The sequence below is a fragment of the Hyperoodon ampullatus genome (assembly GCF_949752795.1).
Source record: "Hyperoodon ampullatus genome assembly, chromosome: 16".
NCBI lineage: Eukaryota > Metazoa > Chordata > Mammalia > Artiodactyla > Ziphiidae > Hyperoodon > Hyperoodon ampullatus.
The window spans coordinates 70,282,396-70,297,101 of record NC_136929.1 but is presented as its reverse complement, the minus strand read 5'-3'; the positions used below and the strand labels follow the sequence as shown (position 1 = coordinate 70,297,101).

Below are 14,706 nucleotides of genomic sequence, written 5' to 3'. Positions count from 1 at the left end.
AAGGGGGCAACCACCAAAGTTGTGAGCTTATTTCCATTTAGTGAAGAGGAAGATGAAGTGATAAGAAGTGTATGTGAAAATGATTCTTCTACCAGAACTTTAAAGAATGGATTAGAACAGTGTTCTCACCCTGAGACAATTCTGCCCCTGGAGAACATTTGTCAATGTCTGGAGACATCCTGGGTTGTCACAGCTGGAGAGGGGTGGGTGACTGCTGGCCTCTAGCGGAGGGAGGCCAAGGCTGCTGCTGAACCTTCTACAGCGCACAGGACAGCTCCTCAGGACAGAGAATGATCCTGATCTGACCCCAATGTCAGCTTTGCCAAGGTTGAGGAGAAAGCTTGGTGAAAGAGGCACTGAACATTATGTTTCTCGCAATGCTCCAGACTAATACTAAGAACCTGAGCCCAGAAAAGACCTCTGGGAAGAGTGAGGTAGAGAGAGCTTCAAGAGGCGCTTCAGAAGAAGAATCCAGAGGCTGGGGTTTGACTGACCTGCAGGTGAGGGAGTTAGGCTCACATTTCTGGTTTAGTCAACTGGCTCAGCTTGGAGTATGCGAGATTCTCTTATGGGTGAATAAGAGCTTCCAATCCTAGGCTTTCAATCTAATAATGTAACCGCTATTTTCAGTGTCAATTAAACATTGAAGTAAACAATCTGGAGTTATCTTTAGGAAGTTGAGATGATTAGCATAAGCCTACGAACACCACAGAATATTTTCTAAACACTTACGCACTCGAATGCATCTTTTGGGTTAGGGAGGCACTCAATAAAACTTTGTTGGATGTACTAAAATTTGGTAATTGATTTTAAAAATGAGGTTTGAATAAAAGTGATCTAAAAGAAGCAGAGCAATTAGAAAGAACTTATAATCAGATTTAAGTAAATAATAAATATAAACATTGGAAAATAACTCTCACGTGTTTTAGCTCCTTCAAAAAAAATACCCACAGGACCAGAGGCAACATCAAATGCTCCATTAATATCATCCCCCAACTTTCTGTCTCTCTCTCTCCATCTCTCTCTCTCTCTCTCTCTCACACACACACACACACACACACACATACACACACACACAGTCATTGTTCTGTGGACCAACTTGGCCTGGTTTCTCCATAGATTTCTCATATGCCATTATTTTAACAATTAACATAATTAATAACTACATAATATATAAATAAAAGAATTATGTGGGCCTCCCTGGTGGCGCAGTGGTTGAGAGTCCGCCTGCCGATGCAGGGGATACGGGTTCGTGCCCCGGTCTGGGAGGATCCCATATGCCGCGGAGCGGCTGGGCCCGTGAGCCATGGCTGCTGAGCCTGCGCATCCGGAGCCTGTGCTCCGCAACGGGAGAGGCCACAACAGTGAGAGGCCCGCGTACCACAAAAAAAAAAAAAAAAAAAAAAAAAAAAAAAAAGAATTATGTGATAGTGTTTATATATTATTAATATATTATGATAAATCTTACTAATTATGGTAATATGCCATTGTATTAATAATTATGTGAGTTCCTTCAAAGTAAATCCTAAAGTGTTCTTCTTCCTTCTGAATGCTTCAGATAGATGGATCTTTGGTCTTTTTCTGCTTTACAGTTTCTCTACAACTTTTACCTACCACATTAACTTCATAGTAATGAAAAGCTAAGAGCCGGAATGATATGGTGTCTGGGTTGGTTGATTTCACTAAGGCACCGTGATGGCCACTGCCCAGCCTGCATCTCACTCTTGTCGCAGCTCTAAGAGGAGTTTGAAAGGGGGGAAATAATTGAGTTTAATTTTAAACAACAAGCATTTACTGAGCCACCTCTTTGTGCCATTGAATTAAATGGAATTGACTCCGTTATACCCATTAAAGATTTACTCAATCATACTCATGTTTTTCATTGAGAAGAACTTAATCTTGTTCACCATATGCTTTTATGCTATTTAAACATCCCTGTGGTTTCTTTCTAATCCCTTGTTAAATGCCTCTGAAATGACCACTGGAAGCTAGAACTGAGATGAATACCACATGAGTCTATATTTGTTTTTGGTTTTGTTTTTCATACTTTATTTATTTATTTATTTTTGGCTGCATTGGGTCTTTACTGCTGTGCACAGGCTTTCTCTAGTTGTGGTGAGCAGGGGCTACTCCTGTTGCAGTGCATGGGCTTCTCATTGCGGTGGCTTCTCTTGTTGCGGAGCACGGGCTCTAGGCACACGGGCTTCAGTAGGTGCAGCACGCAGGCTCACTAGTTGTGGCTCATGGGCTCTAGTGCGCAGGCTCAGTAGTTGTGGCGCATGGGCTTAGTTGCTCCGCAGCATGTGGGATCTTCCCAGACCAGGGCTCGAACCCATGTCCCTTGCATTGGCAGGCGGATTCTTAACCACTGCGCCACCAGGGAAGTCCCAAGTCTATATCTGACTAGGAGAAAATTCTTGTTTGCTTTTATTATGGGCCAGAATAAGTTCATTTAACAAGATGTGAATGTTATACATTCAATGGAAAAAGAACAATGCCAGTTACTAGAAATAAAGTCATAATTAAAGAGGGTTATTTTTCTATTGAATCATTACTCTTTTTGCCCCCTAGTATTAAATCAGTACCCACAACGCTGTGACTGCAAAGAAACTGAGTTGGAATGTATAAATGCTGGCTTGAAGTCTGTGCCAACCGTTTCCAGCAATGTGACATTACTGTGAGTAAAATTCACATCTTGATATTTGCTCTTAAAGTCACATGAAAACCGTGTAGTCTAATCTAAACTCTCTTTGTTCTGTTTTATGCTACTTATACATTAGCAAAATCATAGAAAGTCCCTTTAAAACCACCAGCCATCAGAGAACTCTGCACGCTTCTTCTCCAGGGAAAAAAATGTTTTAAACACTGTATGTTAGATTAGCCAGGTTATCATTTAGCTCACAAATGTCTGTGGCCTGGAGTTATTTTCAATTATTTTCCAATTCATATATTATTACTGATATGCCAGTACCATACAAGTAAAAATAAAAATTTGAAGAAAAGGAAAGGTACTCATTTATTCTATCTCATTTTAAATAGTGGTAATTTGTCCAAGACTTTAAGGTATAAAAGATCCACGAAGCTAGCTGTGACATAATTGTGCAAGTTTTTCTGAACTCTGCATAGAAGTTTTGAGAGCCTCAGGAATTTGCCTGCGGACATATCATAATTTGGGCATGCATGAGTTGGTTAGGATTTTTGTTGTGTTTTGTTAAATTATCTAGAGAAGAAAAAGTTAAATCACCATAGATGTTCCTGTCTATTATATTGCACTAACTGGCTAACCTTGTCAGATATTCGCAAACTGCTTTAATTTTGCTTTATGGACTTTTCATTCTCACATGAAGGTTCTTATTTATTATGGGCATTTTCAAACGTGTGTGACGTAGTATGGAGCATCATCAAATATTCTCAAGCATGCAGCTTCTAGGGAAGAGTTTGGTTGGTCATAAAATCCATAATAATGTTTTCTTTCCATGTTATTTTAGGTCTCTTAAGAAAAACAATATTCACAGTCTTTCAGATAAAGTTTTCATCAAATACACAGAACTTAAAAAGATGTAAGTAGCTATTAATAGTGTTTTTATGGGGAAATCTATGGGATGTTTTGTTTAAAATGTTTTTAATCTAAGAGTAAAATGAAATATAAGGTTGATTACCTTTATCATTAAAGTTATTTTTCTAAATGTAATTAAGATTAGACAATAAAGCATTGAAAAGTATGCTTTCTTTCCATTTCATAATTTAAAATAACAACTGGTTTTACTTAAACCTTCCGTAGAGAGTTAAACTGGATTGAGCATCTCAGTAAGAAAATACATAGTTCCACGGTTTTACTCCAGATCATTTGGAAAATGACATTGAAGATTCAGAGGCACTAGATGCACTTTTTAACCGGGAAGAGTGTTAGCATAGACAAGAACCATCGTTTAAAACATATAATGATAGGATATGGACTGTCTCCCAGGACAAAAAGAGCAAAAACACAATCTTGGAGAAATCGGTGATATTAGCATATCTGAGAAAAGAAAATAACAAATAGGACACGGTCAGCCATGAGAAACAAAGTGTCAGGATGCTTCCAGCATCATCAAAAAAAGAAAACCAGGATCTGAGAGATACAATCCCTAGAGATAATCTCTGTTGGGGGGCAGGGATGGATTGTGCATCTCCACCATGACTCCCATGAACTTTATTGTGACACTGTTCATATCAAGATGGAGAATCTCTTTGCTTTGATTCCCGGCTCATCAATCAACCTTATGATGACTACATTAACTTACCAAATTATTCATACTAAAGTATCTGGGAGGTTACCTTGGATGGGGAATACTAACATTCTAATTAGTGGAGTGGAATACATCCTATTTAAATAAAGCAATTAGGGAATTCCCTGGCAGTCCAGTGGTTAAGGCTTCACACTTCCACTGTAGGGGGCATGGGTTCGATCCCTGGTCGGGGAACTGAAATCCCACATGCTGCACGGCATGGCCAATAAATAAATAGATAGGTAGATAGATAAATAAATAAAGCAATTAAATATTCAACCTCTTGAGAGTTTGGTTACTATGTGTCAGTCCCTCTGAGCCTGAGTCACTCTGGGATAATGGAGAGGTCAACTTTCTGCGCTTGCCAAGATGATCATTAGACTAGATTAGAAAATTAGCAAGACAATGTTGTAAGGCCCCTAGGTAGTACCATCATCTTACAATTTTGCCCTTTAACATTCAGAATAGAAGGGAAAGTTTCTAGAAATGTGATATATATTAAAATTCAGGATAAAAAATAATCTGATCCTTTGCTGATACTGGACAAACACATTTGGTTTGAAATACCATCAACAGTTCTGTGCTGCTCATGAATTTAGGTACAGACTCCCTTATACAAGAAAGGAAGTCCCTGAAGAAAGTCCATTAGTGAGGAAGAATCTTGTGTGAACCTAGAGAATCATGCCTGTGTTTGATTGTAGCCTTCGTGATTCAGTGAGCTCCTTCTTCTCCATCCTGGAGAACGTGGTCATGTTGTCATTGTCCCCTGGAGTAGCTGTGCATTGGCTCTGGGGTTCCAGATTCCTCTAGAGAAGAAATCTTAACTATACTGCTTCTGGTCTTACTGGAAATGCTTAGAATCACAGCCTGTTCATTTCTACAAATCAGTATTGCCCTTGCACTCCCTGAATAATGCTGAAGGGAAAAAAAAACTAAAATAGCCTAGCAGAAAGGAAGGAAAAATATTCATGTTTTAGAGTAGCTGTTTAAAACTATTATCTAGAGTCATAGAAGTCTTATGAATTCCTAGTTAAGTCTTCTCATTATTTACAAGGTAACTAAAGTCTGCAACAGTTAAATGACTTACCTAAGATCTACAACTAACTAGTAGAAGAGCTAGAATTACCGCCCATATCTTCTGATGCCCAGTGCAGTGTTTATTCTACAATAACCAGACACCTAGAGATGGAAAGAAGTTGCTCTAGAATCTAACTGAATCTTCTACCAACACATACTCTTCTGTCCCACGCAGGACTCCCTTCTATATCTTTTGCCCCCGAATTTGGGGAAAGCTGACTTCTGGGGAGGCAGAGGTATCACTAGAAGGTTAAGCAAGGAGATTTAAAATTAGACTTCACAGGCCAAGTCCTCCCCTGGACCACGGATTCGTAGCTTTGTTCTGTGTCAATACTTCTCTCTCAGTATCTGGTAGCCCACTGAAGGGAAGAATGTGGAAGTGCTATTGATAATACAGGCCCCAGTTTTCCCTAGTGAAAAAAAGTAGAGATTTTTTTCCCACCAGATTGCCCAGATCAGCTGGGAATTTCTCCAATTAAATGTTTAATTTCTCCTAAGTCTGAGAAAACTTAGGTACCACATCATAACCTGAGTATCACTCAGCAGGGGTTCTCTTAATTGCAAGCTGTTATTTGATGCTTTTGAGGCAATTTGATTCTCCCAGAGACTCAGAAAAAAATTATAAGACTCTTATCAATAAACATTCACCAAGTGTCTCTTACATGCAAGGCACATCAAGGGGGATTAAACACAATTTCTTACATTCATCTGTCACTTTTTAAAGTTGACAAAGACTTCCAACATTTGGAATTCTCATTTGGACTTTGACCCTCAAGGTCTGTGAGGTAGGGCAGACAGCGTCAGGTTCCTTTCAGGAATGAGGAAACCATCCTTGGAGAAGAAAGGTTGTTGGTCCAAAGTCAGCCAGCTGACAAGCATTAGAACTTGGCTTCAAAGCCAGACCTCTGACTATAGTCCTCTGGAAGTCCACCCCCATGGGCCAATCTCAGAATATTGTTACCATCGATGAAAGTGTCCAGAAAACAAACTTTGGTTTCAAAATAACTCAAGTTCCTTATAAACATTATTCAAATATCCTAAAGCAGTTCATAAGCTCAGCAACTCTTCTTTAAATCTCCTTCCCCTCCCCCATCCCCTTTTCACACCACTCAGCTCCTCCTGTCACTCTCCGGAAGCCGCAGAAAAATCTCCCCAGTGTCAGGCAAGCCCTTGTCCTGTCCCTTTTCTTCCTCATCCTGCATTAAAACAGTCCAAACAACCAACGTAGCAAAACACAAACCATCCCCAGGAAAAGGTGTCAGGGGAAGGAAGAAACTGGATGGACACCCCCAGAACTCTTGGTAGAGACAGCAGGAGGGTGAAAGCTGGCCAAGCCCACATGTTCGTTCATTCTTTCAACAAATATTCATTGATACCTATGAGGTGTCAAGGATATAGCGGTAAACAACACATATGAAAAGCCCTCTCCTCAAGGAGCTCAACTTCCCATGGAGAAAGATAAAAATGCGTAGTATGTTAGATCATGATTATGGGGGAAAAAAATAAACCAGGAAGGGAATTAGGAGCTGCTGAGGGAAAGGAATTTCAAATGCTATGCTAATGAACTGTCCTGTCACATAACTCTACTACTGCCCAAAACATCTGAAAAGCTCGCCATGATTCTGAGCGTTGCCCCATGAGACTGATCAGAACACACCCAATAAGTCTTCTATGTAACTCCTCTGATATTCAAAGCTGGCCGTTATCACCATGCACCCCACCACAGGTTTCTCCCCATGCAGCCTCGAATCCTTAACTTCTTCCCCAAAGGGCCTGGTTTCACATCTGTTTGTCACTCTGTATATGGTCACCTACATATTCCTTACGTGTAGTATCTAGAATAAATGTAATATGATCACTTGTATGACACATACAAGGGCAGAGCAGGGGGAAGCTAGCAACCCTTCCTTTCTAAACTCCTTATGCCCTGAGGTTACATTTGTTCTTTTTGTGGCTACTTCATATTCTTAACTCCTAGTGATTGTGTCTCTAAAATCCCTCGTCCTGTACCATATGCATAACTGACAAGTGACGGCTTCTGCATCCTGTACTTGTGCGCTTAGCGTCTGAGAGCTAGTTGTGGCACTTCAGATTTATCCCTGTTCAATTTCACCCTGTTAGATTCAGCTTTTCTTACCAGACTGGGAAGATCTTTTTGGCTCATCCAGCAGATTCACTCTTCATCCCAGCACTCTGTTATCTGAAAATAAGATGAGCCGTCTTTACCTAAGTCATGGAGCAGGATATTGAGCAGGACCCTGCCAATATTCTTTATTTTGTCTATAAAAGCATCATAAAACCACTTAATCAATGCCTGGTAGACATATAAGCAAAGTCGACCACACAGTTTTATCTGATCAGTCTTTGAATGAAGAAAGTCAAGTTGGTCTGACGTGCCCTGTTTTTCGTGAACTACCCTGTTCCTGTTCTCTTTGAGGAGCTCACAAAGCAGCATCAAAATATCCTGTCCTACGATCCCGCCCAGAACCAACTTCAAGCTCATCCAACTATTTTTTTCCAGATCTTTTTCTAGAATCTTTTTGCAGATTCCACTGATCACAACTGAGTGTACGCATTTTCAGTGTTTCTCAGTTTCTAGGAGAAATTGTCCAAACCAGAGGCTTTAACTCATTTTGATTAACTTATTCTACCATTTTGGGCTTTCACTGCCACAACGCTGTATCCTATGTATTCACTTCAGTCCTGAGATCACCTTCATTGACCAAGAAGACAAGAACAATGTAGGAGTTAAGAATTTACATTTTTTTTTATTATTTCATGATAATATAAAACATGTCCCATACAGCAGGCTTGGGCTTTTCCTTAGCATTTTCTTGTTTCCAAAATATAAGTAGAAATTCATTTCTACTGCCCATTGTATTCTTCACTGTCTGAGTTTTGAACATGTCTTAGGTCATTCTTTCAATTACGATTCCATTTTGTGAACCCCTCACCTTCATCCTTGGACTTTGAAGAAGCCCCTTATTACCATCCTGTCCTCTTCCTGAACTGGATGGTCCTCTGGCTCTCTCTTACTACCATGTACCGCCACTGCCAGCACCCCTCATTGTCACACACGCTGAAACATATATGAGGATCAGTGTGCATTTGTTAAAGGAATGGTGTGTGGGACTAACCGGGCTAAAGAGAAGGTGGCGAGCATCTTCAGCAAGGAGGACCAAAGAAGCATCAGCAGAAACACTCAAAGGATGTTAGGAAGAGGGTGACCAGGGAAGTTTGTCTAAAGGAAAAGAGTTCCCACAGGAATGATGGAGTGTATGCTGGAGAGGACATTGAATCCTGATTGTAGGACCTTTGAACGCTAGGCTAGAGCATCTGGGCTTTATTCTGTTTGACCAGGGAAAAGACACGTGTGAATATGTGTTTTAGATTGTATTGAGCTTATAAAGTTGATATGCATCTTTAAGTTGTATTGGGATATATCCTAAGGGATCACCCAATTTAACGTCAAGTGCGTCTCCGGTCTTGCATGCTCTAAATATTCACAGTGAAATTAAGGTCAGTTAGGCATCCAGAAAAAGAAATTCCTAAGTCAAAATAAAATGTTAATTGCTAGATGAACAAATGTCACTTATCTGAATGCTTTCACTAGCGATCAGTTTATTATTTTTAATATTCTTTTAAACTTTCTAACATGAGGGGGTAAGAAGCAATTTAAGAGGATCTTTGAGAGAAAGAAATAAAATACAGTTTATGAGCGTCACCATAGTACTTCATCACTGCTACCACGGAAACCAACAGCAGGTCCTCTCCTCACTGTGACATAAATTTTATATAAATTAGGAATTCCTTCTTAAACTGGGTTCCTTTTCGACGCAATCATTGGCAACAGAATGTAATTCAAGGAGTCTGCCTGGCTCATGAGTACAAAATGTTGCATTAAAAAAATAGCCTATAAACATGCATGCCATTAAAGCATTTATTTGCTTTAGTTTCAGGTACATAAATTCCTGGCGTTTCTGCTTGAAAAGTCCTGACAGCTGAAACAGCAGGAATTCATGAACCAGTAAGTTATTCTTAGAAAAACCATTCAGTGTAAAGTATATCCAACGGGCTCATATCTCAGCTGTGAAGAAAAAGAGGACACCACTTGCCAAACTGTCATGTTTCCAAATTTCCTCTCATATTCACCAAGCTACTATTCTGTAAAAAAGAAAGCAGATACTGAAGGATCAAGTTAAAAAATTCAGCAGCCTAAGTCTGAGACGAGAGACCTGGGGCTCTAGTTCTCCGTGGGGTGCCAGCAAACTGGCTAAATAGAAGACTAGAGCTTCTTTATTATTTAAGAAGTTGGAGTCTTAACTGGTGTCAGTGAAGGCAGTTAGACTGAACGTATCAGGTGAGTCGTGCAGATCAAAAGCACAAGGTCAAATTCACAGTTTACAACCGCCCCCATCTCTCTTCAAGATTGACAACGTGTAGGTAAAATGTGCAATGCACTTTTGACTTAATTATCTTAAATGAAATGTAAATAACACTAGTTAGGTAGTAAATTTTTATATTTAAGAGGAACTTCAAATATGTAGATTATGGTATTATTCTTTTTCTCTTTTCCTTTGCTATTGTAATATAATTCACCATATTAACTTTCATTACATCACTCTAAGGGCTTTGAAAATGCTAAAACAGATATTGATATGTGTGGGTTCATTCTATTCATAGCAGAACTTTAAAGCAAAAGCAGAATTTATGCTACAATGTGAAGCATCTCCTTACAGACATGTTGCAGCAGGGAGAAGGGGATGGAATGGCACGAGTTCTTACAGGGTTTCAAGTTTACTTTGTAGGATTGAAATTGTTGCTTTGTGTGTCACTATAATTGTAATGCATGTGCTCTGTAGTATGCAGCTTTTCCACATGGTGGTACACAGAGAAAATGACAATATTTGTTCAATATTTGGGATAAAAGATGGGTTTGTTAATAACTGGAAGCTAATCTTGGCTTTACTTTGCCACCTTGTGGGCTGAGGACATCAACATCCCAGCACAGCTACAACGCAGTCATGACTCAAAGGCTGGGAAGCTTCACTGGGAATAATTGTGGTGTAACAAAATTCAGAGTACAGCCAGATGCTGAACAAGCAAAAGATCTACCAATAGTTTTGCAGTGAAGTATCATAGCAATGAGAAAGTGTAAAATATTTTAGGAAGCAGGAATTCCCTGGCGGTCCAGTGGTTAGGACTCTGCACTTCCACTGCAGGGGGCATGGGTTCAGTCCCTGGTTGGGGAAACTAAGATCCCACAAGCCACATGGCCAAAAACAAAACAAATCAAAACAAAACTTTAGGACCCAAATCAAATCAAATCAAGAGACAGGGAAGCCACTCAGAAGATTATGTAGACACTAGTTACTGTTAATAGCGTGAATATTTCCTGCCTAAAGTTCTTTAGAAAATATGAAATCAAGGCTAACCTCCCATTGTATTAATATAATGAGCACAGGAAATGGAAGTTGTTTACTTAGATACTCCTGAAAGTGCTATTATTATTTATTTAATTTTATTTTTTTTGCGGTACGCGGGCCTCTCACTGTTGTGGCCTCTCCCGTTGCGGAGCACAGGCTCCGGACGCGCAGGCTCAGCGGCCATGGCTCACGGGCCCAGCCGCTCCGTGGCACGTGGGATCCTCCCGGACCGGGGCACGAACCCGCATCCCCTGCATCGGCAGGCGGACTCTCAACCACTGCGCCACCAGGGAAGCCCGAAAGTGCTATTATTGAATCCATGCACTCTTGCTAGATTGCTTCAGCGGTTGAGTAGCTCATAGCCCTCTGAGCTGAAGTTGGTACACTGGCCCCAGTTCAGCCACTGATGCCATTTGTGACCTTGAGCCCCTCTCTAACTAGCTGCATCCTTCTCACTCTGCATCTTGAAACAGAACGAGACTTGCCCTCACCTTGTTTCATGGGAATAGAATGAAGAGAAATGAGGAGTTGAAGGTGGAACTCTGTACTGAAAGAGCAAGAAAGCTCAGCAGTGGGAGCCTGGCTAGTCTCACATGGTGGGCACCTCCTGCATGTCAGAGAAGGAAGACCACCAGAATGCCAGTGTGCAGAAATAAGACGAGTTCTGTCCCCACACACAGCATACTGGACCTCAGTGGTTCAAGTCAGAGATGTCGGGGTCTCATTGCACGGGCGCTATCAGGACAGCAGGCACAGCTGGGCTCACAGCCTTCTCTCACTGGCAATGCTTCTACCTCCCAACATGAGAATAAGACAGGATTTTATGAGCCAGGCGCACAAATTGTCTTTAGGTGAAGAAACAACCTAACAAATACATGAGCCATAATCACAGGACTCTTCTATCTTATTCCTACCAGATTCCTTCAGCATAATTGTATTAGACATATATCCAGGAAAGCATTCTTGGGATTACATAATCTGCAAATACTGTGAGTAACTTCTTTATAATTATGAGTACAATTTTAAGTGACAATTAAAAGGGTAGAATGAATGGTACTTTTTTAAAGGCTCGACTTTGGATATAGAGAAATGGGAGAAATAAGTTTTCACAAAGTACAGTGTAATTAGTTATTACGCTGAAAGAACTGCTAAAAAATTCCAAGTTTTACCAGAAGACAGGTATAAAGGCTCTCTTTAATCTTGTCTCCCCAAGTTTGGGTCATTTCCACAAATAGAAAATACATATCTTACCTATACACTTTCTTAAAATGTTAGTCTACTAAGGATGTGACCAAAAGGACAAAAGCAAAAATCACCTCACGTATTTATTCTACCGTTACACTCTAACATAATATAATGTCCCAATACATTATTTTTGGCCACTTTCCTGGTCCTGGCCCTGGTGCTTGTCACACTGGCCTTTTGGTTATCTGTATCTCCTGCCTGTTCTTTGATTTTCTGGCCCCTGCTCATCCAGTAGAGTGCTTTCAGAAATAGATGTCCAGTAATTATATGTGACTAAAGTGGAGTATTAAGTTTGCCTAATTTACTCACCCGTGCTATTTGTAGATATCTCAACCACAACTGCATTACAACTCTCAGACCTGGAGTATTCAAAGACTTACATCATCTAACTTGGCTGTAAGTATTCTAGCTTTTCCTTCCCTCGGATCACAGTCCTAATGATACTCATCAAGGCTCATAGTTTCCATCTATTTATGTATCTTCTTTATTATACTTATTTTTCTGCTTGTCACATAATCTGGAGCATGTTACCCAAGCAGTTCAGATAATGGCATGCCAAATGGTGGTTGTGTGAAGAGAAATCAGTGCTATGTTTTTTCAGGTGGCCTCTGTGCCCAGAAGTCGGCTTGCTAAGTCATCCATCCACCTGGCGTTTACCTATAGCAGGGTGTCTCAGCCCAGCTCTACTGGCATTTTGGCCCAGATAATTCTTTGATGGGGGGGGCGTGCATTTTAGGATGTTTAGTGCCATCTGTGGCCTCTACCCCACTAGATGCCAACAGTACTCGTTCCCAGAGTTGTGACAATCAAAAATGTCTCCAGACAATCCCAAATATGCCTTGGGGGAAAGAGTGCCCTCTGTTGAAAACCACAGACCTAGAAAGTAAGCAAGATAAGGCCCTTTTTGATTTCCAGAGGATTCATAGAAAAGACTGAAAATATGTGAGCTTGTTGTGTTTCATCACTTATCAAGCTGAGCCACCAGCTCCATCCTAAGGAGTCTCACATCAGAGGTCTGTGTTTTCATCAGGAAAAATGAACGAAGGGCAGTTAGAAGGCTGTGTTAGTTTTCCCATTTGCTGTAGGTCAGCCTGGTCTAGTGGAAAAAGCTAGGACTTCAGCTTCATCCAGATCCTTGTGTATGCCATGGCCCCATGCTTAATGTTCCAGGCAATTTTCTTGATCTTCCTAGGCCTCTTTTTCCTCATCTTTAAACTATAATCATAATTCCTTTTTTCTAAGAGGGATGTTGTGAGAATTAAATCATATAACATATATAAAGTGTCACATGCAGAATGCCTGGCATATAGTAGGTGCTCAGAAGCCCCCTTCTCCAAATCCTACCCTCAGGTACCTCTGAAAGTAAGAGGAAATGGTACCTGGCTTCAAAGGCAACGAGAGAAAAGAAGGCATATTTCCTCTTATCTATTTTTTTCTAGGAGAATACCATATAGAATTAAAAACAGTGATTTGAATTTATAAGTCTTTTCAGTCTTTCACCCTCAAAGCTTCTAATAAGTTTGTTTGCTTAGACCCCACTAATTACATCATTTAAACACCGTGAGACCAAGGAACCATTTGTGATTTCCTAAGAATTTTTTTCATTCATTTTTCATTCAGTCAGTCAGTAGGTCAAAGCATTTATGGAGCCCATAATCAGCCAATAGCTAAGTGCAGCTTGTCTGGACGCAGGAACCCAGAGGTGAAGGTTCTTAAGTCCAAAGGGAGGTGGATACAGGGAGCGAAGACTATCGGGATGGACTTGATAAATCCTGGGATGGGATTATGAGGGTTTGGAGGAAAGTGCTGCTCCAGCCACGGGGTGAAGGAAAAGCTCTCTGGGAAGAGCCCTGAGCCAAGTGTGGACAGACAGGAAGGAGGAGAGCAGGTGTTGGGGGGAGACAGGATTGACACGGCCTTTTATTTCTTCCTGGTTTAATTTCGCTAATGTATGTAACATTGGAAATGTTTGTGATATGTTTTGTCAGAATTCTAGATGACAATCCCATAACCAGAATTTCACAGCGGTTGTTTACTGGATTAAATTCCTTGTTTTTCCTGTAAGTATTCATCTACCTTTCAATCCATCTGTCTATAAATTGCAGTGACATCTAAAACTAGCTTACAAAAAGAGCTTTAAGAAAATCAAGCCCCCTAAGATTTATACTAGTCAAAACTTTTCCTGTATTTCAAACCACAATTACTGTTGCTACTTCCTGTCCATGGCTCATGGTATATTTTAAGCCGACTAGTTCAATTCCTTTTGATCTGCTTTAATTCCCTTTAGTTCTAAGGCATGTTCTGTTTTGTTTTTTTAAGGCATGTTTTTATTTGCAGTGGTTCACCAAACATAGTATTCATTTTTATCTCCTTACTACATTTAAATTTGTTAGAGTCTTCCAGGAGTTAATCTCCAACTACATTTTTAACAAAGGAAAATGTGTCTTTATCCAGCAAGAGTAACTGAAAATTCCAAAATCTTTGTCTTAGCAACTAAGCTTTTCTCATAATTACATTTTCAGTGTTTATTAATATACTGGGATGATTTATCAGCAGGGGATTATTATGTTCCTTTACAGTTGATCATATAGCATCATTAATTTTCCATTTGTGAAAAGGGACCACAGTATCATAAATTTAATCATGCAGCTTAACATGCTCATGAGTTGTTTTCTTCCCCAAATGCCTCC

The 14,706-nt window shown here is 40.2% G+C and overlaps 1 protein-coding gene across 1 annotated transcript in view; it reads left to right on the top strand.

Moving 5' to 3' along the window:
* The window catches only part of RXFP2 (relaxin family peptide receptor 2), a gene marked incomplete at both ends in the record, with an annotated part of 60,688 nt that overhangs the window by 19,992 nt on the left and 25,990 nt on the right, over positions 1-14,706 (top strand). Inside the window, 5 exons of the mRNA XM_079721713.1 lie at positions 2,572-2,677; positions 3,489-3,560; positions 11,689-11,760; positions 12,341-12,412; positions 14,005-14,076. Coding sequence (XP_079577839.1) covers positions 2,572-2,677; positions 3,489-3,560; positions 11,689-11,760; positions 12,341-12,412; positions 14,005-14,076 — 394 coding nt within the window. The remainder of the gene's footprint in view (positions 1-2,571; positions 2,678-3,488; positions 3,561-11,688; positions 11,761-12,340; positions 12,413-14,004; positions 14,077-14,706) is intronic.